The sequence below is a fragment of the Salmo trutta genome, chromosome 6 (assembly GCF_901001165.1).
Source record: "Salmo trutta chromosome 6, fSalTru1.1, whole genome shotgun sequence".
Classification (NCBI taxonomy): Eukaryota; Metazoa; Chordata; class Actinopteri; order Salmoniformes; family Salmonidae; genus Salmo; species Salmo trutta.
Window position 1 is genome coordinate 8110661 of NC_042962.1, and position 25483 is coordinate 8136143.

The following is a 25483-nucleotide window of genomic DNA, read 5'->3' on the forward strand; positions in this document are numbered from 1 at the left end:
CCTCCTCTCTTCTCTTCTCCTCTCCTCCTCTCTTCTCCTCTCCTCTCCTCTTTTCTTCTCCTCTCCTCTAGTTACAGGTTGTAGGTGATTTCAGGTTGTAGGTGATTTTTGTGTGTGTGTGTGTGTGTATGTGTGTGTGTGTGAGATGTGCTGATGTGAGCTGTAGCAGTGGATCTCAGAGGAGAGATTATGTGCCTTATGGGGTGCAGTGAATTCTATCTCCGTCGTCGTCCTCTCTCTCTCTCTCTCTCTCTCTCTCTCTCTCTCTCTCTCTCTCTCTCTCTCTCTCTCTCTCTCTCTCTCTCTCTCTCTCTCTCTCTCTCTCTCTCTCAGACACACGGCTCAGCAGTTACACGCCCACGGCTGAGTCCCTTGCCATATGGAGGGCTGTGTCCTCCGTGTCCACCACAGGGTCATTCACTTCCTACCCTCACACACACACACACACACACACACACACACACACACACACACACACACACACACACACACACACACACACACACACACACACACACACACACACACACACACACGCATGTCCACCCTACGCAGGAGGCTAACCTGCATGTCCTTCCCTTCCTCCTCCTCTCTGTGGTACTGTTCCAGTATCAGCTACTCCTCTCTGTGGTACTGTTCCAGTATCAGCTCCTCCTCTCTGTGGTACTGTTCCAGTATCAGCTACTCCTCTCTGTGGTACTGTTCCAGTATCAGCTCCTCCTCTCTGTGGTACTGTTCCAGTATCAGCTCCTCCTCTCTGTGGTACTGTTCCAGTATCAGCTCCTCCTCTCTGTGGTACTGTTCCAGTATCAGCTCCTCCTCTCTGTGGTACTGTTCCAGTATCAGCTCCTCCTCTCTGTGGTACTGTTCCAGTATCAGCTCCTCCTCTCTGTGGTACTGTTCCAGTATCAGCTCCTCCTCTCTGTGGTACTGTTCCAGTATCAGCTCCTCCTCTCTGTGGTACTGTTCCAGTATCAGCTCCTCCTCTCTGTGGTACTGTTCCAGTATCAGCTCCTCCTCTCTGTGGTACTGTTCCAGTATCAGCTCCTCCTCTCTGTGGTACTGTTCCAGTATCAGCTCCTACCGTCTGTGGTACTGTTCCAGTATCAGCTCTACTCCTCTCTGTGGTACTGTTCCAGTATCAGCTACTCCTCTTTGTGGTACTGTTCCAGTATCAGCTACTCCTCTCTGTGGTACTGTTCCAGTATCAGCTACTCCTCTTTGTGGTACTGTTCCAGTATCAGCTACTCCTCTTTGTGGTACTGTTCCAGTATCAGCTCCTCCTCTTTGTGGTACTGTTCCAGTATCAGCTACTGTCTGTGGTACTGTTCCAGTATCAGCTACTGTCTGTGGTACTGTTCCAGTATCAGCTCCTCCTCTCTGTGGTACTGTTCCAGTATCAGCTCCTCCTCTCTGTGGTACTGTTCCAGTATCAGCTACTGTCTGTGGTACTGTTCCAGTATCAGCTACTGTCTGTGGTACTGTTCCAGTATCAGCTCCTCCTCTCTGTGGTACTGTTCCAGTATCAGCTACTGTCTGTGGTACTGTTCCAGTATCAGCTACTGTCTGTGGTACTGTTCCAGTATCAGCTCCTCCTCTCTGTGGTACTGTTCCAGTATCAGCTCCTCCTCTCTGTGGTACTGTTCCAGTATCAGCTCCTCCTCTCTGTGGTACTGTTCCAGTATCAGCTACTCCTCTCTGTGGTACTGTTCCAGTATCAGCTCCTCCTCTCTGTGGTACTGTTCCAGTATCAGCTCCTCCTCTCTGTGGTACTGTTCCAGTATCAGCTCCTCCTCTCTGTGGTACTGTTCCAGTATCAGCTCCTCCTCTCTGTGGTACTGTTCTAGTATCAGCTCCTCCTCTCTGTGGTACTGTTCCAGTATCAGCTCCTCCTCTCTGTGGTACTGTTCCAGTATCAGCTCCTCCTCTCTGTGGTACTGTTCCAGTATCAGCTCCTCCTCTCTGTGGTACTGTTCCAGTATCAGCTCCTCCTCTCTGTGGTACTGTTCCAGTATCAGCTCCTCCTCTCTGTGGTACTGTTCCAGTATCAGCTCCTCCTCTCTGTGGTACTGTTCCAGTATCAGCTCCTACTGTCTGTGGTACTGTTCCAGTATCAGCTACTCCTCTCTGTGGTACTGTTCCAGTATCAGCTACTCCTCTTTGTGGTACTGTTCCAGTATCAGCTACTCCTCTTTGTGGTACTGTTCCAGTATCAGCTACTCCTCTCTGTGGTACTGTTCCAGTATCAGCTACTCCTCTTTGTGGTACTGTTCCAGTATCAGCTACTCCTCTTTGTGGTACTGTTCCAGTATCAGCTCCTCCTCTTTGTGGTACTGTTCCAGTATCAGCTACTGTCTGTGGTACTGTTCCAGTATCAGCTACTGTCTGTGGTACTGTTCCAGTATCAGCTCCTCCTCTCTGTGGTACTGTTCCAGTATCAGCTCCTCCTCTCTGTGGTACTGTTCCAGTATCAGCTACTGTCTGTGGTACTGTTCCAGTATCAGCTACTGTCTGTGGTACTGTTCCAGTATCAGCTCCTCCTCTCTGTGGTACTGTTCCAGTATCAGCTACTGTCTGTGGTACTGTTCCAGTATCAGCTACTGTCTGTGGTACTGTTCCAGTATCAGCTCCTCCTCTCTGTGGTACTGTTCCAGTATCAGCTCCTCCTCTCTGTGGTACTGTTCCAGTATCAGCTCCTCCTCTCTGTGGTACTGTTCCAGTATCAGCTCCTCCTCTCTGTGGTACTGTTCCAGTATCAGCTACTGTCTGTGGTACTGTTCCAGTATCAGCTCCTCCTCTCTGTGGTACTGTTCCAGTATCAGCTACTGTCTGTGGTACTGTTCCAGTATCAGCTCCTCCTCTCTGTGGTACTGTTCCAGTATCAGCTCCTCCTCTCTGTGGTACTGTTCCAGTATCAGCTACTCCTCTCTGTGGTACTGTTCCAGTATCAGCTACTGTCTGTGGTACTGTTCCAGTATCAGCTCCTCCTCTCTGTGGTACTGTTCCAGTATCAGCTCCTCCTCTCTGTGGTACTGTTCCAGTATCAGCTCCTCCTCTTTGTGGTACTGTTCTAGTATCAGCTCCTCCTCTCTGTGGTACTGTTCCAGTATCAGCTACTGTCTGTGGTACTGTTCCAGTATCAGCTACTGTCTGTGGTACTGTTCCAGTATCAGCTCCTCCTCTCTGTGGTACTGTTCCAGTATCAGCTACTGTCAGTGGTACTGTTCCAGTATCAGCTCCTCCTCTCTGTGGTACTGTTCCAGTATCAGCTACTGTCTGTGGTACTGTTCCAGTATCAGCTCCTCCTCTCTGTGGTACTGTTCCAGTATCAGCTCCTCCTCTCTGTGGTACTGTTCCAGTATCAGCTCCTCCTCTTTGTGGTACTGTTCCAGTATCAGCTCCTCCTCTCTGTGGTACTGTTCCAGTATCAGCTCCTCCTCTCTGTGGTACTGTTCCAGTATCAGCTCCTCCTCTTTTTGGTACTGTTCCAGTATCAGCTCCTCCTCTCTGTGGTACTGTTCCAGTATCAGCTCCTCCTCTCTGTGGTACTGTTCCAGTATCAGCTCCTCCTCTCTGTGGTACTGTTCCAGTATCAGCTACTGTCTGTGGTACTGTTCCAGTATCAGCTACTCCTCTCTGTGGTACTGTTCCAGTATCTGCTCCTCCTCTCTGTGGTACTGTTCCAGTATCAGCTCCTCCTCTCTGTGGTACTGTTCCAGTATCAGCTACTGTCTGTGGTACTGTTCCAGTATCAGCTCCTCCTCTCTGTGGTACTGTTCCAGTATCAGCTCCTCCTCTCTGTGGTACTGTTCCAGTATCAGCTACTCCTCTCTGTGGTACTGTTCCAGTATCAGCTACTCCTCTCTGTGGTACTGTTCCAGTATCAGCTCCTCCTCTCTGTGGTACTGTTCCAGTATCAGCTCCTCCTCTCTGTGGTACTGTTCCAGTATCAGCTCCTCCTCTCTGTGGTACTGTTCCAGTATCAGCTCCTCCTCTCTGTGGTACTGTTCCAGTATCAGCTCCTCCTCTCTGTGGTACTGTTCCAGTATCAGCTCCTCCTCTCTGTGGTACTGTTCCAGTATCAGCTCCTCCTCTCTGTGGTACTGTTCCAGTATCAGCTCCTCCTCTCTGTGGTACTGTTCCAGTATCAGCTCCTCCTCTCTGTGGTACTGTTCCAGTATCAGCTCCTCCTCTCTGTGGTACTGTTCCAGTATCAGCTCCTCCTCTCTGTGGTACTGTTCCAGTATCAGCTCCTCGTCTCTGTGGTACTGTTCCAGTATCAGCTACTGTCTGTGGTACTGTTCCAGTATCAGCTCCTCCTCTCTGTGGTACTGTTCCAGTATCAGCTCCTCCTTTCTGTGGTACTGTTCCAGTATCAGCTACTGTCTGTGGTACTGTTCCAGTATCAGCTACTGTCTGTGGTACTGTTCCAGTATCAGCTACTGTCTGTGGTACTGTTCCAGTATCAGCTCCTCCTCTCTGTGGTACTGTTCCAGTATCAGCTACTCCTCTCTGTGGTACTGTTCCAGTATCAGCTCCTCCTCTCTGTGGAACTGTTCCAGTATCAGCTCCTCCTCTCTGTGGTACTGTTCCAGTATCAGCTCCTCCTCTCTGTGGTACTGTTCCAGTATCAGCTACTCCTCTCTGTGGTACTGTTCCAGTATCAGCTACTCCTCTCTGTGGTACTGTTCCAGTATCAGCTCCTCCTCTCTGTGGTACTGTTCCAGTATCAGCTACTCCTCTCTGTGGTACTGTTCCAGTATCAGCTACTCCTCTCTGTGGTACTGTTCCAGTATCAGCTCCTCCTCTCTGTGGTACTGTTCCAGTATCAGCTCCTCCTCTCTGTGGTACTGTTCCAGTATCAGCTCCTCCTCTCTGTGGTACTGTTCCAGTATCAGCTCCTCCTCTCTGTGGTACTGTTCCAGTATCAGCTCCTCCTCTCTGTGGTACTGTTCCAGTATCAGCTCCTCCTCTCTGTGGTACTGTTCCAGTATCAGCTCCTCCTCTCTGTGGTACTGTTCCAGTATCAGCTACTGTCTGTGGTACTGTTCCAGTATCAGCTCCTCCTCTCTGTGGTACTGTTCCAGTATCAGCTCCTCCTCTCTGTGGTACTGTTCCAGTATCAGCTACTGTCTGTGGTACTGTTCCAGTATCAGCTACTGTCTGTGGTACTGTTCCAGTATCAGCTACTGTCTGTGGTACTGTTCCAGTATCAGCTCCTCCTCTCTGTGGTACTGTTCCAGTATCAGCTACTCCTCTCTGTGGTACTGTTCCAGTATCAGCTCCTCCTCTCTGTGGTACTGTTCCAGTATCAGCTCCTCCTCTCTGTGGTACTGTTCCAGTATCAGCTCCTCCTCTCTGTGGTACTGTTCCAGTATCAGCTACTCCTCTCTGTGGTACTGTTCCAGTATCAGCTCCTCCTCTCTGTGGTACTGTTCCAGTATCAGCTCCTCCTCTCTGTGGTACTGTTCCAGTATCAGCTACTGTCTGTGGTGCTGTTCCAGTATCAGCTACTCCTCTCTGTGGTACTGTTCCAGTATCAGCTCCTCCTCTCTGTGGTACTGTTCCAGTATCAGCTCCTCCTCTCTGTGGTACTGTTCCAGTATCAGCTCCTCCTCTCTGTGGTACTGTTCCAGTATCAGCTCCTCCTCTCTGTGGTACTGTTCCAGTATCAGCTCCTCCTCTCTGTGGTACTGTTCCAGTATCAGCTACTGTCTGTGGTACTGTTCCAGTATCAGCTACTGTCTGTGGTACTGTTCCAGTATCAGCTCCTCCTCTCTGTGGTACTGTTCCAGTATCAGCTCCTCCTCTCTGTGGTACTGTTCCAGTATCAGCTACTGTCTGTGGTACTGTTCCAGTATCAGCTCCTCCTCTCTGTGGTACTGTTCCAGTATCAGCTCCTCCTCTCTGTGGTACTGTTCCAGTATCAGCTCCTCCTCTCTGTGGTACTGTTCCAGTATCAGCTCCTCCTCTCTGTGGTACTGTTCCAGTATCAGCTCCTCCTCTCTGTGGTACTGTTCCAGTATCAGCTACTGTCTGTGGTACTGTTCCAGTATCAGCTCCTCCTCTCTGTGGTACTGTTCCAGTATCAGCTACTGTCTGTGGTACTGTTCCAGTGTCAGCTACTGTCTGTGGTACTGTTACAGTATCAGCTCCTCCTCTCTGTGGTACTGTTCCAGTATCAGCTACTGTCTGTGGTACTGTTCCAGTATCAGCTACTGTCTGTGGTACTGTTCCAGTATCAGCTCCTCCTCTCTGTGGTACTGTTCCAGTATCAGCTACTGTCTGTGGTACTGTTCCAGTATCAGCTCCTCCTCTCTGTGGTACTGTTCCAGTATCAGCTCCTCGTCTCTGTGGTACTGTTCCAGTATCAGCTACTGTCTGTGGTACTGTTCCAGTATCAGCTCCTCCTCTCTGTGGTACTGTTCCAGTATCAGCTCCTCCTCTCTGTGGTACTGTTCCAGTATCAGCTACTGTCTGTGGTACTGTTCCAGTATCAGCTACTGTCTGTGGTACTGTTCCAGTATCAGCTACTGTCTGTGGTACTGTTCCAGTATCAGCTCCTCCTCTCTGTGGTACTGTTCCAGTATCAGCTACTCCTCTCTGTGGTACTGTTCCAGTATCAGCTCCTCCTCTCTGTGGAACTGTTCCAGTATCAGCTCCTCCTCTCTGTGGTACTGTTCCAGTATCAGCTCCTCCTCTCTGTGGTACTGTTCCAGTATCAGCTACTCCTCTCTGTGGTACTGTTCCAGTATCAGCTACTCCTCTCTGTGGTACTGTTCCAGTATCAGCTCCTCCTCTCTGTGGTACTGTTCCAGTATCAGCTACTCCTCTCTGTGGTACTGTTCCAGTATCAGCTCCTCCTCTCTGTGGTACTGTTCCAGTATCAGCTCCTCCTCTCTGTGGTACTGTTCCAGTATCAGCTCCTCCTCTCTGTGGTACTGTTCCAGTATCAGCTCCTCCTCTCTGTGGTACTGTTCCAGTATCAGCTCCTCCTCTCTGTGGTACTGTTCCAGTATCAGCTCCTCCTCTCTGTGGTACTGTTCCAGTATCAGCTCCTCCTCTCTGTGGTACTGTTCCAGTATCAGCTACTCCTCTCTGTGGTACTGTTCCAGTATCAGCTCCTCCTCTCTGTGGTACTGTTCCAGTATCAGCTCCTCCTCTCTGTGGTACTGTTCCAGTATCAGCTCCTCCTCTCTGTGGTACTGTTCCAGTATCAGCTACTGTCTGTGGTACTGTTCCAGTATCAGCTCCTCCTCTCTGTGGTACTGTTCCAGTATCAGCTCCTCCTCTCTGTGGTACTGTTCCAGTATCAGCTACTGTCTGTGGTACTGTTCCAGTATCAGCTACTGTCTGTGGTACTGTTCCAGTATCAGCTACTGTCTGTGGTACTGTTCCAGTATCAGCTCCTCCTCTCTGTGGTACTGTTCCAGTATCAGCTACTCCTCTCTGTGGTACTGTTCCAGTATCAGCTCCTCCTCTCTGTGGTACTGTTCCAGTATCAGCTCCTCCTCTCTGTGGTACTGTTCCAGTATCAGCTCCTCCTCTCTGTGGTACTGTTCCAGTATCAGCTACTCCTCTCTGTGGTACTGTTCCAGTATCAGCTCCTCCTCTCTGTGGTACTGTTCCAGTATCAGCTCCTCCTCTCTGTGGTACTGTTCCAGTATCAGCTACTGTCTGTGGTGCTGTTCCAGTATCAGCTACTCCTCTCTGTGGTACTGTTCCAGTATCAGCTCCTCCTCTCTGTGGTACTGTTCCAGTATCAGCTCCTCCTCTCTGTGGTACTGTTCCAGTATCAGCTCCTCCTCTCTGTGGTACTGTTCCAGTATCAGCTCCTCCTCTCTGTGGTACTGTTCCAGTATCAGCTCCTCCTCTCTGTGGTACTGTTCCAGTATCAGCTACTGTCTGTGGTACTGTTCCAGTATCAGCTCCTCCTCTCTGTGGTACTGTTCCAGTATCAGCTCCTCCTCTCTGTGGTACTGTTCCAGTATCAGCTCCTCCTCTCTGTGGTACTGTTCCAGTATCAGCTACTGTCTGTGGTACTGTTCCAGTATCAGCTCCTCCTCTCTGTGGTACTGTTCCAGTATCAGCTCCTCCTCTCTGTGGTACTGTTCCAGTATCAGCTCCTCCTCTCTGTGGTACTGTTCCAGTATCAGCTACTGTCTGTGGTACTGTTCCAGTATCAGCTCCTCCTCTCTGTGGTACTGTTCCAGTATCAGCTCCTCCTCTCTGTGGTACTGTTCCAGTATCAGCTCCTCCTCTCTGTGGTACTGTTCCAGTATCAGCTCCTCCTCTCTGTGGTACTGTTCCAGTATCAGCTCCTCCTCTCTGTGGTACTGTTCCAGTATCAGCTACTGCTCTGTGGTACTGTTCCAGTATCAGCTACTCCTCTCTGTGGTACTGTTCCAGTAGCAGCTCCTCCTCTCTGTGGTACTGTTCCAGTATCAGCTCCTCCTCTCTGTGGTACTGTTCCAGTATCAGCTACTCCTCTCTGTGGTACTGTTCCAGTATCAGCTCCTCCTCTCTGTGGTACTGTTCCAGTATCAGCTCCTCCTCTCTGTGGTACTGTTCCAGTATCAGCTCCTCCTCTCTGTGGTACTGTTCCAGTATCAGCTCCTCCTCTCTGTGGTACTGTTCCAGTATCAGCTACCTCCTCTCTGTGGTACTGTTCCAGTATCAGCTACTCCTCTCTGTGGTACTGTTCCAGTATCAGCTCCTGCTCTCTGTGGTACTGTTCCAGTATCAGCTCCTCCTCTCTGTGGTACTGTTCCAGTATCAGCTCCTCCTCTCTGTGGTACTGTTCCAGTATCAGCTCCTCCTCTCTGTGGTACTGTTCCAGTATCAGCTCCTCCTCTCTGTGGTACTGTTCCAGTATCAGCTCCTCCTCTCTGTGGTACTGTTCCAGTATCAGCTCCTCCTCTCTGTGGTACTGTTCCAGTATCAGCTCCTCCTCTCTGTGGTACTGTTCCAGTATCAGCTCCTCCTCTCTGTGGTACTGTTCCAGTATCAGCTCCTCCTCTCTGTGGTACTGTTCCAGTATCAGCTCCTCCTCTCTGTGGTACTGTTCCAGTATCAGCTCCTCCTCTCTGTGGTACTGTTCCAGTATCAGCTCCTCCTCTCTGTGGTACTGTTCCAGTATCAGCTCCTCCTCTCTGTGGTACTGTTCCAGTATCAGCTCCTCCTCTCTGTGGTACTGTTCCAGTATCAGCTACTGCTCTCTGTGGTACTGTTCCAGTATCAGCTCCTCCTCTCTGTGGTACTGTTCCAGTATCAGCTCTCCTCTCTGTGGTACTGTTTCCAGTATCAGCTCCTCCTCTCTGTGGTACTGTTCCAGTATCAGCTCCTCCTCTCTGTGGTACTGTTCCAGTATCAGCTCCTCCTCTCTGTGGTACTGTTCCAGTATCAGCTACTGTCTGTGGTACTGGTTCCAGTATCAGCTCCTCGCTCTGTGGTCTGTTCCAGTATCAGCTCACCTCTCTGTGGTACTGTTCCAGTATCAGCTACTGTCCTGTGGTACTGTTCCCAGTATCAGCTCCTCCTCTCTGTGGTACTGTTCCAGTATCAGCTCCTCCTCTCTGTGGTACTGTTCCAGTATCAGCTCCTCCTCTCTGTGGTACTGTTCCGTATCGCTCCTCCTCTCTGTGGTACTGTTCCAGTATCAGCTCCTCCTCTCTGTGGTACTGTTCAGTATCAGCTCCTCCTCTCTGTGGTACTGTTCCAGTATCAGCTCCTCCTCTCTGTGGTACTGTTCCAGTATCAGCTACTGTCTGTGGTACCGTTACAGTATCAGCTCCTCCTCTCTGTGGTACTGTTCCAGTATCAGCTACTGTCTGTGGTACTGTTCCAGTATCAGCTACTCCTCTCTGTGGTACTGTTCCAGTATCAGCTACTCCTCTTTGTGGTACTGTTCCAGTATCAGCTACTCCTCTCTGTGGTACTGTTCCAGTATCAGCTCCTCCTCTCTGTGGTACTGTTCCAGTATCAGCTACTGTCTGTGGTACTGTTCCAGTATCAGCTACTCCTCTTTGTGGTACTGTTCCAGTATCAGCTCCTCCTCTCTGTGGTACTGTTCCAGTATCAGCTACTCTCTGTGGTACTGTTCCAGTATCAGCTACTCCTCTTTGTGGTACTGTTCCAGTATCAGCTACTCCTCTCTGTGGTACTGTTCCAGTATCAGCTCCTCCTCTCTGTGGTACTGTTCCAGTGTACAGCTACTGTCTGTGGTACTGTTCCAGTATCAGCTCCTCCTCTCTGTGGTACTGTTCCAGTATCAGCTACTGTCTGTGGTACTGTTCCAGTATCAGCTACTGTCTGTGGTACTGTTCCAGTATCAGCTACTCCTCTCTGTGGTACTGTTCCAGTATCAGCTCCTCCTCTCTGTGGTACTGTTCCAGTATCAGCTACTGTCTGTGGTACTGTTCCAGTATCAGCTACTCCTCTCTGTGGTACTGTTCCAGTATCAGCTACTCCTCTCTGTGGTACTGTTCCAGTATCAGCTACTGTCTGTGGTACTGTTCCAGTATCAGCTACTCCTCTCTGTGGTACTGTTCCAGTATCAGCTCCTCCTCTCTGTGGTACTGTTCCAGTATCAGCTACTCCTCTTTGTGGTACTGTTCCAGTATCAGCTACTCCTCTCTGTGGTACTGTTCCAGTATCAGCTCCTCCTCTCTGTGGTACTGTTCCAGTATAAGCTCCTCCTCTCTGTGGTACTGTTCCAGTATACAGCTACTGTCTGTGGTACTGTTCCAGTATACAGCTACTCCTCTCTTTCTTCTCTGTGCCACATCTGTTCTCCCATCCAGGGACTGACCAGGACCAGCCCTGCTTAGCTTCAGAGGCAAGCCAGCAGTGGGATGCAGGGTGGCACACTGATGAAGTGTTTGTGTTTGTGATTTTCCACTCAGCAGCTCTAATAGTCTCTGTGAGTTTAGACTTCACATACACTCAGAGAACACAGGCTCAGCGAGGGAGGAAATGGACAAACACAGGCTCTTAAGTACAGAGTTGTGTGTGTGTGTTTGTGTGTGTGTGTGTGTGTGTGTGTGTGTGTGTGTGTGTGTGTGTGTGTGTGTGTGTGTGTGTGTGTGTGTGTGTGTGTGTGTGTGTGTGGTAACGTTTTACCCTTCAGAACCTACATCTCCTATCCTTTCAGACAATAGGTTTGGAAAACAGCAAGCAAACTGTGTGTTTACAGGCAGTAGGACCTGACATCATTCACTATGAACTGGACTGTGTGTTTACAGGCAGTAGGACCTGTCATCATTCACTATGAACTGGACTGTGTGTTTACAGGCAGTAGGCCCTGACATCATTCACTATGAACTGGACTGTGTGTTGACAGGCAGTAGGACCTGCCATCATTCACTATGAACTGGACTGTGTGTTTACAGGCAGTAGGACCTGCCATCATTCACTATGAACTGGACTGTGTGTTGACAGGCAGTTACAACAGCGTGACTTTAATTACTTCTCTGGTTTCTGTTATCGCTCTGGTCTCTGTAATCGCTCTGGTCTCTGTTATTGCTCTGGTCTCTGTAATCTCCCTGGTCTCTGTAATCTCCCTGGTCTCTGTAATCTCCCTGGTCTCTGTAATCTCCCTGGTCTCTGTAATCTCCCTGGTCTCTGTAATCTCCCTGGTCTCTGTTATCTCCCTGGTCTCTGTAATCTCCCTGGTCTCTGTTATCGCCCTGGTCTCTGTAATCTCCCTGGTCTCTGTAATCTCCCTGGTCTCTGTAATCTCCCTGGTCTCTGTAATCTCCCTGGTCTCTGTTATCGCCCTGGTCTCTGTAATCTCCCTGGTCTCTGTTATCGCCCTGGTCTCTGTAATCTCCCTGGTCTCTGTAATCTCCCTGGTCTCTGTAATCTCCCTGGTCTCTGTAATCGCCCTGGTCTCTGTAATCTCCCTGGTCACACAGTCATTAGAACACATTCGCCAAAAGCCACAAAATACACCTGAATGGATTTCTGTAAATATGTAAATACCACGGGAGTCCTCTTACATTTGGGAACTTTACAGTCCTATTGATTAAACAACTATGGAAAGGTAGGCTCTCTCTCCCTCAGTTATGCACATCGACAACAACAAGATCAACAACTAATGCTAGCCAGAGCAAGATTAGCTCAAATCGAACCAAGGAACATTAGATAAACCCTTTCAAACTTTTTCAGCTAGTTGGGGAATTGTAGCCTCCTCGTCATTCATTGTTGTACCAACCAAGCACCCAAGCTAACTGGCTAAAGTTGGCTAGCTTGCTAGCTACCAACTTCCAGACACAGATTAGAGAACACCTCACTCTAACCATTTCACCCGCCATAGCAGAGCGGGTTAGGCTGTTTACGTGTTATCTAGAGCGTCCGTGACTAACTATTATTTTTTTTGCCTACGTTTTCTGACACCGGTCATGTCTAGTGGGTTGATGCACGTTTGTAAAGTCATCAGTTATTCTGCGCTCTGGCTCACTCAGACGAGAGTGCTCTGAAGTCGGGGTAGATAGCCGGAATGAATTTTCGAACGCAAGAGATATGCTAACTGGATAATAGTCGTTCAAGTTCTTGCTAGCTAACCAAATGACACCTGCATCTCTAGTTGTGTATAGCCACCGAAAACTATATAAGGAGAAAATGTCAGTCCCTCACCTGCTCCTCCAATGACATGACATCCTCCTAGCAGCTAGCTAGCTAACGTTAGGGTCCTCCTCCAATGTTATGACATCACATCCTCCTAGCAGCTAGCTAGATAACGTTAGGGTCCTCCTCCAATGGTATGACATCACATCCTCCTAGCAGCTAGCTAGATAACGTTAGGGTCCTCCTCCAATGTTATGACATCACATCCTCCTAGCAGCTAGCTAGCTAACGTTAGGGTCCTCCTCCAATGTTATGACATCACATCCTCCTAGCAGCTAGCTAGCTAACGTTAGGGTCCTCCTCCAATGTTATGACATCACATCCTCCTAGCAGCTAGCTAGATAACGTTAGGGTCCTCCTCCAATGTTATGACATCACATCCTCCTAGCAGCTAGCTAGATAACGTTAGGGTCCTCCTCCAATGGTATGACATCACATCCTCCTAGCAGCTAGCTAGATAACGTTAGGGTCCTCCTCCAATGGTATGACATCACATCCTCCTAGCAGCTAGCTATCTAGCTAACGTTAAGCTCTGTATTTTTAGCTTGCTACATCAATAGATATGCTAGTCTATTAGCCACGTTATGACTGACTTGTGATCACTGCCCTCGCTAGATAGGCTGGGAATGTCACTACAGTCTTAGTTACATTCATTCGTTTTTGTCCAAAATATGGAGTCATTGAAACTAAAACAGTAAATCCCAAATGGAGGCAGCAAACAATGTACCAGGTCAGCTGTGATATACAACCTGATAGCAACATGTTTGGGACTACCAAGAAATGTATTGGTGAATTCTATTAATCATGCATTGAACTGCATCCATCTATTCTGCCAACAATGCCTTAGTGTTCGTCATGGAATGTTGAGTCAAATAGAACCTATTTTTAAAACCTCTGATGAAGTTGGTTTTGTAGCATGAACTGGGAATTTTATCTTTTTGACTGATATTATGCAAAGTAGTTCAAATGCTGTTAGTTCCACTTGAAACACACACGCACATACACACGCACGCACATACACACGCACACACACACACACACACACACACACACACACACACACACACACACACACACACACACACACACACACACAAACAGAGACCAGAGCGATTACAGAGACCAGAGCGATTACAGAGACCAGAGCGATTACAGAGACCAGGGAGATTACAGAGACCAGAGCGATTACAGAGACCAGGGAGATTACAGAGACCAGAGCGATTACAGAGACCAGGGACATTACAGAGACCAGGGAGATTACAGAGACCAGGGAGATTACAGAGACCATGGCGATTACAGAGACCAGGGCAATTACAGAGACCAGGGAGATAACATAGACAACAGAGAAGGAGATAAAGACCTTAGTCACTCATTTCATAGCTCAGTAACTCTTACCCAAACTCTACCTGTAGTCTTACAGATATTGTAAACAGAGCCTGTTGTCATCTTTAAAGGAAGACGTCGGTATTCACCAACAACTGTCTACTGTATCTATCTGCCCTGTGAGGAAGTGATACTTTGATTCATTGAAACTATCAGCCTCCAATTAAACAATTGAATAATTATCACCAATTCTCCCTCCTCTTCTCCCACCACTGCCAAGATGAAAGTTGTCAAGTACAGTGAAATTGTAAGGCTCTGGGTGTAGTGGGTGTGAAGTCAGGCGCAGGAAGCAGAGAGTACAGGGTAGTGCTTTATTTGCACACACGGCGAACATAAGCCACCTCACGAAAATACAGGGCGCACACAAAACAAATGCCCCAAACACTGGGGACTGAAACAGTCCGGAGAAAAACCCACGACAGAAAACACGTCAGACACAAGCGTGCACAGATGCAACACACAAACAATCCCACACACAGAGCAGGCGGGCCTACTGGCTAAAATAACCAGACTAATCAGCCCAACACAAAACAGGTGAAACCAATAAACAGAAAGGGGAAAAAAGGGAATCAGTGGCAGCTAGTAGGCCGGTGACGCCGACCGCCGAGCACCACCTGAGCAGGAAGGGGAGCCACCTTTAGGAGGAGTCGTGACAGAAATGCCTTTCTCCCAAACCCAACAGCGCACTAATCAATATCAATGTACAGTCGTGGCCAGAAGTTTTGAGAATGACACAAATATTAATTTCCACAAAGTTTGCTGCTTCAGTGTCTTTAGATATTTTTGTTAGATGTTACTGTGGAAAACTGAAGTATAATTACAAGCATTTCATAAGTGTCAATGGCTTTCATTGACAATTACATGAAGTTGATGCAAAGAGTCAATATTTGCAGTGTTGACCGTTCTTTTTAGGACCTCTGCAATCCACCCTGGCATGCTGTCAATTAACTTCTGGGCCACATCATGACTCGTGGCAGCCCATTCTTGCATAATCAATGCTTGGAGTTTGTCAGAATTTGGGGGGTTTTGTTTGTCCACCTGCCTCTTGAGGATTGACCACAAGTTCTCAATGGGATTAAGGTCTGGGGAGTTTCCTGGCCATTGACCCAAAATATCGATGTTTTGTTCCCCGAGCCACTTTTGCCTTATGGCAAGGTGCTCCATCATGCTGGAAAAGGCATTGTTCGTCACCAAACTGTTCCTGGATGGTTGGGAGAAGTTGTTCTCGGAGGATGTGTTGGTACCATTCTTTAGATGCACTCTTCAGATGCACTCACACCTGCCTGCTGCAATTCCTGAGCAAGCTCTGTACTGGTGGTGCCCCGATCCTGCAGCTGAATCAACTGTAGGAGACAGTCCTGGCACTTGCTGGACTTTCTTGGGAGTGGGCATTCTAGTTTCTTTATTTCTAGGTTGGCTTGGTATGGTTCCCAATCAGAGGCAGCTGTCTATCGTTGTCTCTGATTGGGGATCATATTTGGGCAGCTTTTTCCCACCTGTTGGCTGTGGGATCTTGTTTGTGTATAGTTGCCTTGAGCACTGCATAGCTTCACGTTCGTTTTGTTCTTTATTGTTTTTTTGCCGGTTCACGTAATAAAGATGATGAACCCAAATCACGCTGCATTTTGGTCCGATTCTTACAACAACGACCGTGACACCGATAAATGGTTGATTTTGGTGCAATCTAACTGGCAGCAATATCCTTGCCTGTGAAGCCCTTTTTGTGCAAAGCAATGATGACGACACGTGTTTCCTTGCAGGTAACCATGGTTGACAGAGGAAGAACAATGATTCCAAGCACCACCCTCCTTTTGAAGCTTACAGTCTGTTATTCGAACTCAATCAGCATGACAGAGTGATCTTCAGCCTTGTCCTCGTCAACACTCACACCTGTGTTAACGAGAAAATCACTGACATGATGTCAGCTGGTCCTTTTGTGGCAGGGCTGAAATGCAGTGGAAATGTTTTTGGGGGATTCAGTTCATTTGCATGGCAAAGAGGGACTTTGCAATTAATTGCAATTCATCTGATCACTCTTCATAACATTCTGGAGTATATGCCATTTGCCATCATACAAACTGAGGCAGCAGACTTTGTGAAAAATAATATTTGTGTCATTCTCAAAACTTTTGGCCATGACTGTAGTGTAGCACTAGAAATAACAAGGTAGAACAAAAACACACAAAAAATACATATAAGAAAAAAGAAGAACACCAGAAGTAAGTAAGCTATATACAGGGTCAGTAGCTATATACAGGGTCAGTAGCTATATACAGGGACAGTAGCTATATACAGGGACAGTAGCTATATACAGGGTCTGTTCCAGGGTCAGTAGCTATATACAGGGTCAGTAGCTATATACAGGGTCTGTTCCAGGGTCAGTAGCTATATACAGGGTCAGTAGCTATATACAGGGTCTGTTCCAGGGTCAGTAGCTATATACAGGGTCAGTAGCTATATACAGGGTCAGTAGCTATATACAGGGTCTGTTCCAGGGTCAGTAGCTATATACAGGGACAGTTCCAGGGTCAGTAGCTATATACAGGGTCAGTAGCTATATACAGGGTCAGTAGCTATATACAGGGTCAGTTCCAGGGTCAGTAGCTATATACAGGGTCTGTTCCAGGGTCAGTAGCTATATACAGGGTCAGTTCCAGGGTCAGTAGCTATATACATGGTCAGTTCCAGGGTCAGCAGCTATATACAGGGTCTGTTCCAGGGTCAGTGTGCTATATACAGGGTCTGTTCCAGGGTCAGTAGCTATATACAGGGTCAGTTCCAGGGTCAGTAGCTATATACAGGGTCTGTTCCAGGGTCAGTAGCTATATACAGGGTCAGTAGCTATATACAGGGTCAGTTCCAGGGTCAGTAGCTATATACAGGGTCTGTTCCAGGGTCAGTAGCTATATACAGGGTCTGTTCCAGGGTCAGTAGCTATATACAAGGTCTGTTCCAGGGTCAGTAGCTATATACAGGGTCAGTTCCAGGGTCAGTAGCTATATACAGGGTCAGTAGCTATATACAGGGTCAGTTCCAGGGTCAGTAGCTATATACAGGGTCAGTAGCTATATACAGGGTCAGTAGCTATATACAGGGTCTGTTCCAGGGTCAGTAGCTATATTCAGGGTCTGTTCCAATACCATATTTATAATGTGCAGGGATACTGGAGTGATGGAGGTCGATACTGTCTGTATTGGGGTAAGGTGACTAGGCATCAGGATATACAGTGCCTTTGGAATGTATTCAGATCCCTTGACTTTTTCCACATTTTGTTATGTTACAACCTTATTCTAAAATTGATTAGACGTGACGCTTGGCATTCAGGCCAAAGAGTTCAATCTTGGTTTCATCAGACCAGAGAATTGTGTTTCTCATGGTCTGAGAGTCTTTAAGTGCCTTTTGGCAAACTCCAAGCAGGCTGTCATGTGCCTTTTACTGAGGAGTGCCTTCCGTCTGGCCACTCTACCATAAACACCTGATTGGTGGAGTTCTACAGAGATGGTTGTCCTTCTGGAAGGTTCTCCCATCTCCACAGAGGAGAAGGGAGCTCTGTCAGAGTGACCATTGGGTTCTTGGTCACCTTTTTTAAAAATCCATTTTAGAACGAGGCTGTAATGTAACAAAATGTGGGAAAAGTCAGGGGGTCTGAGTTCTTTCCAAAGTTACTGTATGTGTTTGTGTGTTTGCGTGTGAGTGTCTGTGTCAGTGAGAGAGAGAGATACTTTGAGATAATGAATCTAGGATGCATCTCACAATTTCCTCATATCTATCCTGTTAATTGTTTTGTATACTCAGGCTTTCCACCAGTTAATTATATCACCCGATTTTGATAATAGGCTATTGATTTTCTGCTGTTTCTGGTGATAACATCACTTGATCCCCTTGTGCTCCGCTTGTGGACCAAATCTATCCATGAAAAAAATTGTTTATGGCCTGATCCCAGATCTGTCATGGATGTGCTTTAGAAGGACAGTACAGATTAGGGTTGTCACGATACCACGATACTGACGATACCATGATTTTTCATAGCCAACTAGAAAACACGAAGCAGACAGAACTCTATGGCACTTTAAAAACCTGCTGTATATAAAATATTGTGTGATACAAAGGAAAAAGTGATGCCTAGTTATATCTGGGATCTCGTGGTCAAGTCCAGATTTATTGTCCTGTATAGGGGAGGAGGGGAGGAGGGGGGGAGAGAGAGAGGGTTAGGGGGAGGGAGGGGAGAGAGGGAAGAGAGAGAGGGTTAGGGGAAGAGAGGGAACAGAGAGAGGGTTAGGGTGAGGGCAGGAACAGAGAGAGGGTTAAGGGAAGAGAGGGAACAGAGAGGGTTAGGGGAAGAGAGGGAACAGAGAGGGTTAGGGTGAGGGCAGGAACAGAGAGAGGGTTAGGGGAAGAGAGGGAACAGAGAGGGTTAGGGGAAGAGAGGGAACAGAGAGAGGGTTAGGGGAAGAGAGGGAACAGAGAGGGTTAAGGGAAGAGAGGGAACAGAGAGGGTTAAGGGAAGAGAGGGAACAGAGAGGGTTAGGGTGAGGGCAGGAACAGAGAGAGGGTTAAGGGAAGAGAGGGAAGAGAGAGAGGGTTAGGGGAAGAGAGGGAACAGAGAGAGTTAGGGTGAGGGCAGGAACAGAGAGAGGGTTAGGGGAAGAGAGGGAAGAGAGAGAGGGTTAGGGGAAGAGAGGGAAGACAGAGAGGGTTAGGGGAAGAGATGGAAGAGAGAGAGGGTTAGGGGAAGAGATGGAAGAGAGAGGGTTAGGGGAAGAGAGGGAACAGAGAGGGTTAGGGGAAGAGAGGGAACAGAGAGGGTTAGGGGAAGAGAGGGAAGAGAGAGGGATGGGAGAGGAGAGAGAGGGATGGGAGAGGAGAGAGAGGATATTCAGCATTCATCTGGTGTTTTGTGTTCATGAACTGCTTGCCTCTTTTCATCAGGAGGGAATCCATCAGATACATTTTCCCCCAGTTACCGTTACCGGTACTCACGTAGGAGGGATTTTATTTATCCGAAGTACTGTATGATTCATCTGTGTGTGTGTGGACTTTTCTAACTTTGTGTGATCTAGATGCAGAGAAGTGGTGGAAGCTGCTGTGTGTTTGTGTGTGTGTGTGTGTGTGTGTGTTTAACTCTTGTTTTAACTCTTTGTAGAGCTGGATGCAGAGGAGTGGTGGAAGCTACTGTGTGTGGAGTGTCTAGGAAGCTGTCTGAACGACATCAGTCTTGGAGAACCAGACCTGTTAGCAGCGGGGGTGCAGCGGGAGCAGAACGGTGAGTCCCCAATTAGAACACTAGCTAATGTCAATCCTGCCCCGAACTGGTTAGCAGTTTACTTGACTGGCCTTTATGTGTTAGTGCAACTGAGTCCTTAGAGGTTTGTGAGAAGGGAATGGTGAGTCCACTATTAGCTCCTGCCAATAGAGGCCATTTCGGGTCCATCTCTACCCCCCCAACCAGCACAGGACTTGTAGGCAGTTTCATTACTGGCACATTTTGGGGCCAGTAATGAAACTGCCTACAAGCCCTGTGCAATAGAGGTCTCTCTCTCTCTGTGTGTGTGTGTGTGTGTGTGTGTGTGTGTGTGTGTGTGTGTGTGTGTGTGTGTGTGTGTGTGTGTGTGTGTGTGTGTATTTATGTATGTATTTGTTTATGTGTGTTGTGCATGTGTGTTGTGCATGTGTGTGTGTGTTGTGTGTGTATTTGTTTATGTGTGTTGTGCATGTGTGTGTTGTGTATGTGTTTTTGAGTGTGTGTGTGTGTACGTGTTTTTGAGTGGGTGTGTGTGTGTGTGTGTGTGTGTATTTATGTATTTGTTTATGTGTGTTGTGCATGTGTGTTGCGCATGTGTGTGTGTGTTCTGTGTGTATTTGTTTATGTGTGTTGTGCATGTGTATGTGTTTTTGAGTGTGTGTGTGTGTACGTGTTTTTGAGTGGGTGTGTGTGTGTGTATTTATGTATTTGTTTATGTGTGTTGTGCATGTGTATGTGTTTTTGAGTGTGTGTGTGTACGTGTTTTTGAGTGGGTGTGTGTGTGTGTGTACATGTGTCTTCCTGGCCTAATGAGAGGTGCTGTGCATCACTGCCTCTCCTCATAATGAAGCTTGTCACAGAGATGGATGAGATGATAGAGGCTGGAGCTGTGTGAAATCACTGTGCTTCCCACACATTCCCCTATCCAGTAAATAGAAAAGGAGAAAATGGAGAAAAGAGAGAAATACATAAAGAAGAGGAAAGGTATAGCTGTTTTGTTATACCTAGACTAGCTGTGGAAATGATTGCAATGTGTGTGTGTGTGTGTGTGTGTAATTTGTAGACTTTGGAAATCAAATAATAAAAAAACTGTTCTGAATGGTAAAGAGGTGGTATAACTGAATGGTAAAGAGTGCAACTGAAAATGATCTGGGCCAAGGTTTCATTTTGATTCCCCTAACAACCTCTTAAAGCTTTCATAACTTTTTGCCCTGCCCTTGTTTCTTGTTTATTTATATGAATCCGTCTTTTAATGAATCTGAACAGCCCATCTAGTCCAATGAACAGTAATAACCTTTATCTTCCCTCTCGCAGCTTCCATGTAAAACGACAGGGAATTCGGAAAATATTCCAACCCCTTGACTTTTTCCACATTTTGTTAAGTTACAACCTTATTCTAAAATGGATTTAAATACAATCCTCATCAATCGACACACAATACCCCACAATGACATCACAATACCCCACAATGACATCACAATACCCCATAATGACATCACAATACCCCACAATGACAAAGCAAAAGCTGAAATAACTAATTTACATAAGTATTCAGAACGGTTGATATGAGACTCGAAATTGAACTCAGGTGCATCCTGTTTCCATTCATCATCCTTGAGATGTTTCTACAACTTGATTGGAGTCCACCTGTGGTAAATTCAATTGATTGGACATGATTTGGAAAGGCACACACCTGTCTATATAAGGGCCCACAGTTGACAGTGCATGTCTGAGCAAAAACCAAGCCATGAGGTCAAGGAATTGTCCATAGAGCTCTGAGACAGTATTGTGTCAAGGCACAGATCTGGGGAAGGGTATCAAAACATTTCTGCAGCATTGAAGGTCCCCAAGAACACAGTGGCCTCCATCAATGGAAGAAGTTTGGAACCACCAAGATTCTTCCTACAGCTGGCCACCTGGTCAAACTGAGCAAACGGGGGAAAGGGTCTTGGCCAGGGAGGTGACCAAGAACTCTATGATCACTCTGACAGAGCTCTAGATTGTCTTTGTGGAGATGGGAGAACCTTCGAGAAGGACAACCAGCTCTTCAGCACTCCACTAATCAAGCCTTTATGGTAGAGTGGCCAGACGGAAGCCACTCCTCAGTAAAAAGCACATGACAGCCCACTTGGAGTTTGCCAAAAGGCACCTAAAGGATTCTCAGACCATGAGAAACAAGATTCTCTGGTCTGGTGAAACCAAGATTGAACTCTTTGGCCTGAATGCCAAGCGTCATCTCTGGAGAAAACCTGGGACCATCCCTACGGTGAATCATGGTGGTGGCAGCATCATGCTATAGGGATATTTTTCAGCGGCAGGGACTGGGAGACGAGTCAGGATCGAGGGAAAGAAGAACAGAGCAAGGTACAGAGTGATCCTTAATGAAACTCCAGAGCTGCTCCAGAGTGCTCAGGACCTCAGACTGGGCTGAAGGTTCACCTTCCAACAGGACAACGACCCTAAGCACACAGCTAAGACAACGCAGGAGTGGCTTCAGGACAAGTCTCTGAATGTCCTTGAGAGGCCCAGCCAGAACCCAGACTTGAACCTGATCGAACATCTCTGGAGAGACCTTAAAATAGCTGTGCAACAACGCTCCCCATCCAACCTGACAGAGCTTGAGTGGATCTGCAGAGAAGAATTAGAGAAACTCCCCAAATACAGGTTTGCCAAGCTTGTAGTGTCATACCCAAGAAGACTCGAGGCTATAATCGCTGCCAAATGTGCTTCAACAAAGTACTGAGTAAAGGGTCCTGGTATACTTTTGTAAATGTGATATTTCTGTATTTTATTTCAAATAATTTAGCAAAAATTTCGAAAAAAATGTTTTTGCTTGGTCGTTATGGCATATTGTGTTAAGGCTGTTATAGGCTGTTAACTAACACGTGGAAGAAATCAATGGGTCTGAATACTTTCCGAAGGCACTGCATATTCACAACATCGATGTGGTGTGTGTGGGGGGGGGAGGGTGTGGGGGGGGGGAGTGGGGGGGTGTACTGAAGTATATCGTAGACAGCTCCACACTCAGCAGTTAGACTTCAGTTAGTGATCTCCAAACTACAGGGGCCGATAATTAAATCAAAGTTAATTTTCTTGCTGCTCCTAACAATAGTGTAATGAGGGAGATTTGCTACCACTTGTTAGTTTGAGTCCGTTTTGATGAAGCGAAGAAGATGAAACGGGAGGACATATTTTAAATCTATTGAGACTTCATTTCAACACTCCTTAGCAACTGGACGCTGACCTTCACAATGCTCATCCTTCTGTCTCTCTCTTTCTCTCTTGCTCTCTCTCTCTGCCTCCTTCTTCATCTTCTTTCTCTCAAGGAAAGAGGAAAATAAAAGAGTCCTTGATAAGGACGAGTGTTTTGTCTTTAGTCTTTATCAGTCTGTTACATAACGTCCATTTAACGTTGAGAACTACTACATTTTAATGTTCTTATTACTTTTTATGTCTGCCTCCTATTTTTTTCATCATTTGAATGAAGTTATACTGAACAAAAATATAAACAAGATCATGCAACCATTTCAATGATTTGACATAGTTACAATTCATATAAGGATATCAATCAATTAAAATAAATACATTAGGCCCTAGTCTATGGATTTCACATGACTGGGCAGGGTTGGTGCAGCCATGGGTGGGCTTGGGAGTGCATAGGCCGCCCACCCACTTGGGAGCCATGCCCACCCACTGGAGAGCTAGGCCCACCCACTGGAGAGCTAGGCCCAGCCAATCAGATTGAGTTTTCCCACACAAAAGGGCTTTATTACAGATAGAAATACTCCTTCGTTTCATCAGCTGTCTGGGTGGCTGGTCTCAGACGATCGTGGTTACACGTGGTCTGCGGTTGTGAGGCCGGTTTGACGTACTGCCAAATTCTCTAAAACGACGTTGGAGGTGACTTATGGTGGAGAAATCAACATTCATTTTTCTGGCAACTCTGATGGACATTCCTGTAGTCAGCATGCCAATTGCACGCTCCCTCAAAACTTGAGACATCTGTGTCATTGTGTTGGTGACAAAACTGCACATTTTAGAGTGGCCTTTTATTGTCACCAGTACAAGGTGCACCTGTGTAAGGATCATGCTGTTTAATCAGCTTCTTGATATGACACTCCTGTCAGGTGGATGTATTATCTTGACAAAGGGGAAATGCTCAATGACAAAAAGTTGAGAGAAATAAGCTTTTTGTGCGTATGGAACATTTCTAGGATCTTTTATTTCAGCTCATGAAACATGTGTTTATATTTTTGTTCAGTATAATATTGTGTTAGGAGCTGTCTTTGTTATCCTTTCAGTACATGGATTTCATCTTCATGCAAGGTGGTTTGAATGTTAATTCTGGATTTTAAGTCGGCTGTACAACAGCATGGACTCAAATGCTAGTGATCAAGTGGAGAAACTTATTTCATGGGCCAGAAGTATGCAAAAGCCGAACTCTGAAACTGCTGATACTGGGTTGATTTAGTCCGTTTTTGACACTGTATGAGCCTTCTCAGTTCACTAATGGCTTCTGTCAAACAGATGAGACCTTTCATTCTGTCCGTCCGTCTGTCCATCTGTCAGGCACAATGATTTATACAGTACCGTTGAAAAATTTGGGGTAACTTAGAAATGTCCTTTTTGAAATAAAAGCACATTGTTTGTCCATTAAAATAACATCAAATTGATTAGAAATACAGTGTTAATGTTGTAAATGACTATTGTAGCTGGAAACAGCAGATTTTTTATGGAATATCTACATAGGCGTACAGAGGCCCATTATCAGCAACCATCACTCCTGTGTTCCAATGGCATGTTGTGTTAGCTAATCCAAGTTTATAATTTTAAAAGGCTAATTAGAAAAACCCTTTTTCAATTATGTCAGCACATGTCACGGGTGTCGTTGGGTAGAGACGACCAAAACGCAGCAGGAATGTGGATGCTCATCTTGATTATTTATTAAATAAAGTGAACACCAAAAACAACAAAAACGAAGAATGACAGAAGACAGTTTAACAGGCTAAAGTAACAGCAGTGCTAAAGGTAACTACCCACAAAATCCCCAGGTGAAAACAAGCATCTAATATATGACTCCCAATCCGAAACAACGACGTACAGCTGTTCCTGATCGGGAGCCACACAAACCACACAGAAATAGACAGACTAGAAAACCATAGAAAACCAACACTAGAACATATACTCAAACCCCAGACTACATAAACCAAACACCCCTTTAATAATACAGACAACCCCAACCATACAAAACAAATACCCTTCTGCCACGTCCTGACCAAATTATAATACAATTACTCCCTCTGCTGGTCAGGAAACCCCTAACTAAAGGGAGGGAAGGGAGGGTGGCTGCCGTCAACGACGGCACCTGTGCTACACCCCCCCCTCCCCAACCCACCTATACTGGAGGTGGCTCAGGTTCTGGCCTACTGCCCTCCAGACTGTAGGCAGACTCTCTTGGCTCCGGACCGTAGGCAGATTCACTCGGTTCCGAGCTGTAGGCAGACTCACATAGTTCAAAGTTATAGTCAGACTCACTCGGTTTCGGATCGCAGGCAGACTCACTCGGTTCCGGATCGCAGGCAGACTCACTCGGTTCCGGACTGCATGCAGACTCACTCGGTTCCGGACTGTAGACCCATTCACCCCTATCCGAACTGTGGACCGTCTCACTCGGTTCTGCACAGTGGGCCGTCTCCCTTGGTTCCGAACTGTAGGCCGTCTCACTCGGTTCCGGGCTTAACACTCTTACCGGATACTCATGACGGGGTACTGTTGTCGGATACTCTGGACGGGGCACTGTCGTCGGATACTCTGGACGGGGCACTGTCGTCGGATACTCTGGACGGGGCACTGTCGTCGGATACTCTGGACGGGGCACTGTCGTCGGACACTCTGCATGGGGCACTGTCGTCGGACACTCTGGACAGGGCACTGTCGTCGGATACTCTGGACGGGGCACTGTCATCGGATACTCTGGACGGGGCACTGTTGTCAGATACTCTGGACGGGGCACTGTCATCGGATACTCTGGACAGGGCACTGTTTCCGGACACTCGAGGCTGGGCTGACGCACTGGAAGCCTGATGCGTGGGACTGGTAGTAGAGGTACCAGCCTGGGGACACGCACCTCAGGGCTAGCGGGAAGCAGGAACCGGCCGAGTGGAACTAATATTACGCACTGGAAGCCTGATGCGTGGTGCTGGTACTGGAAATGCCAGTTTGGGAACACGC

General features: G+C 47.2%; 1 protein-coding gene across 1 annotated transcript in view; it reads left to right on the top strand.

Moving 5' to 3' along the window:
* LOC115195369 (docking protein 6-like) overlaps positions 1–25483 on the top strand; it is a 114275-nt gene that overhangs the window by 60912 nt on the left and 27880 nt on the right. Inside the window, exon 4 of the mRNA XM_029755164.1 lies at positions 19154–19273. Within this exon, the coding sequence (XP_029611024.1) occupies positions 19154–19273 (120 nt within the window). The remainder of the gene's footprint in view (positions 1–19153; positions 19274–25483) is intronic.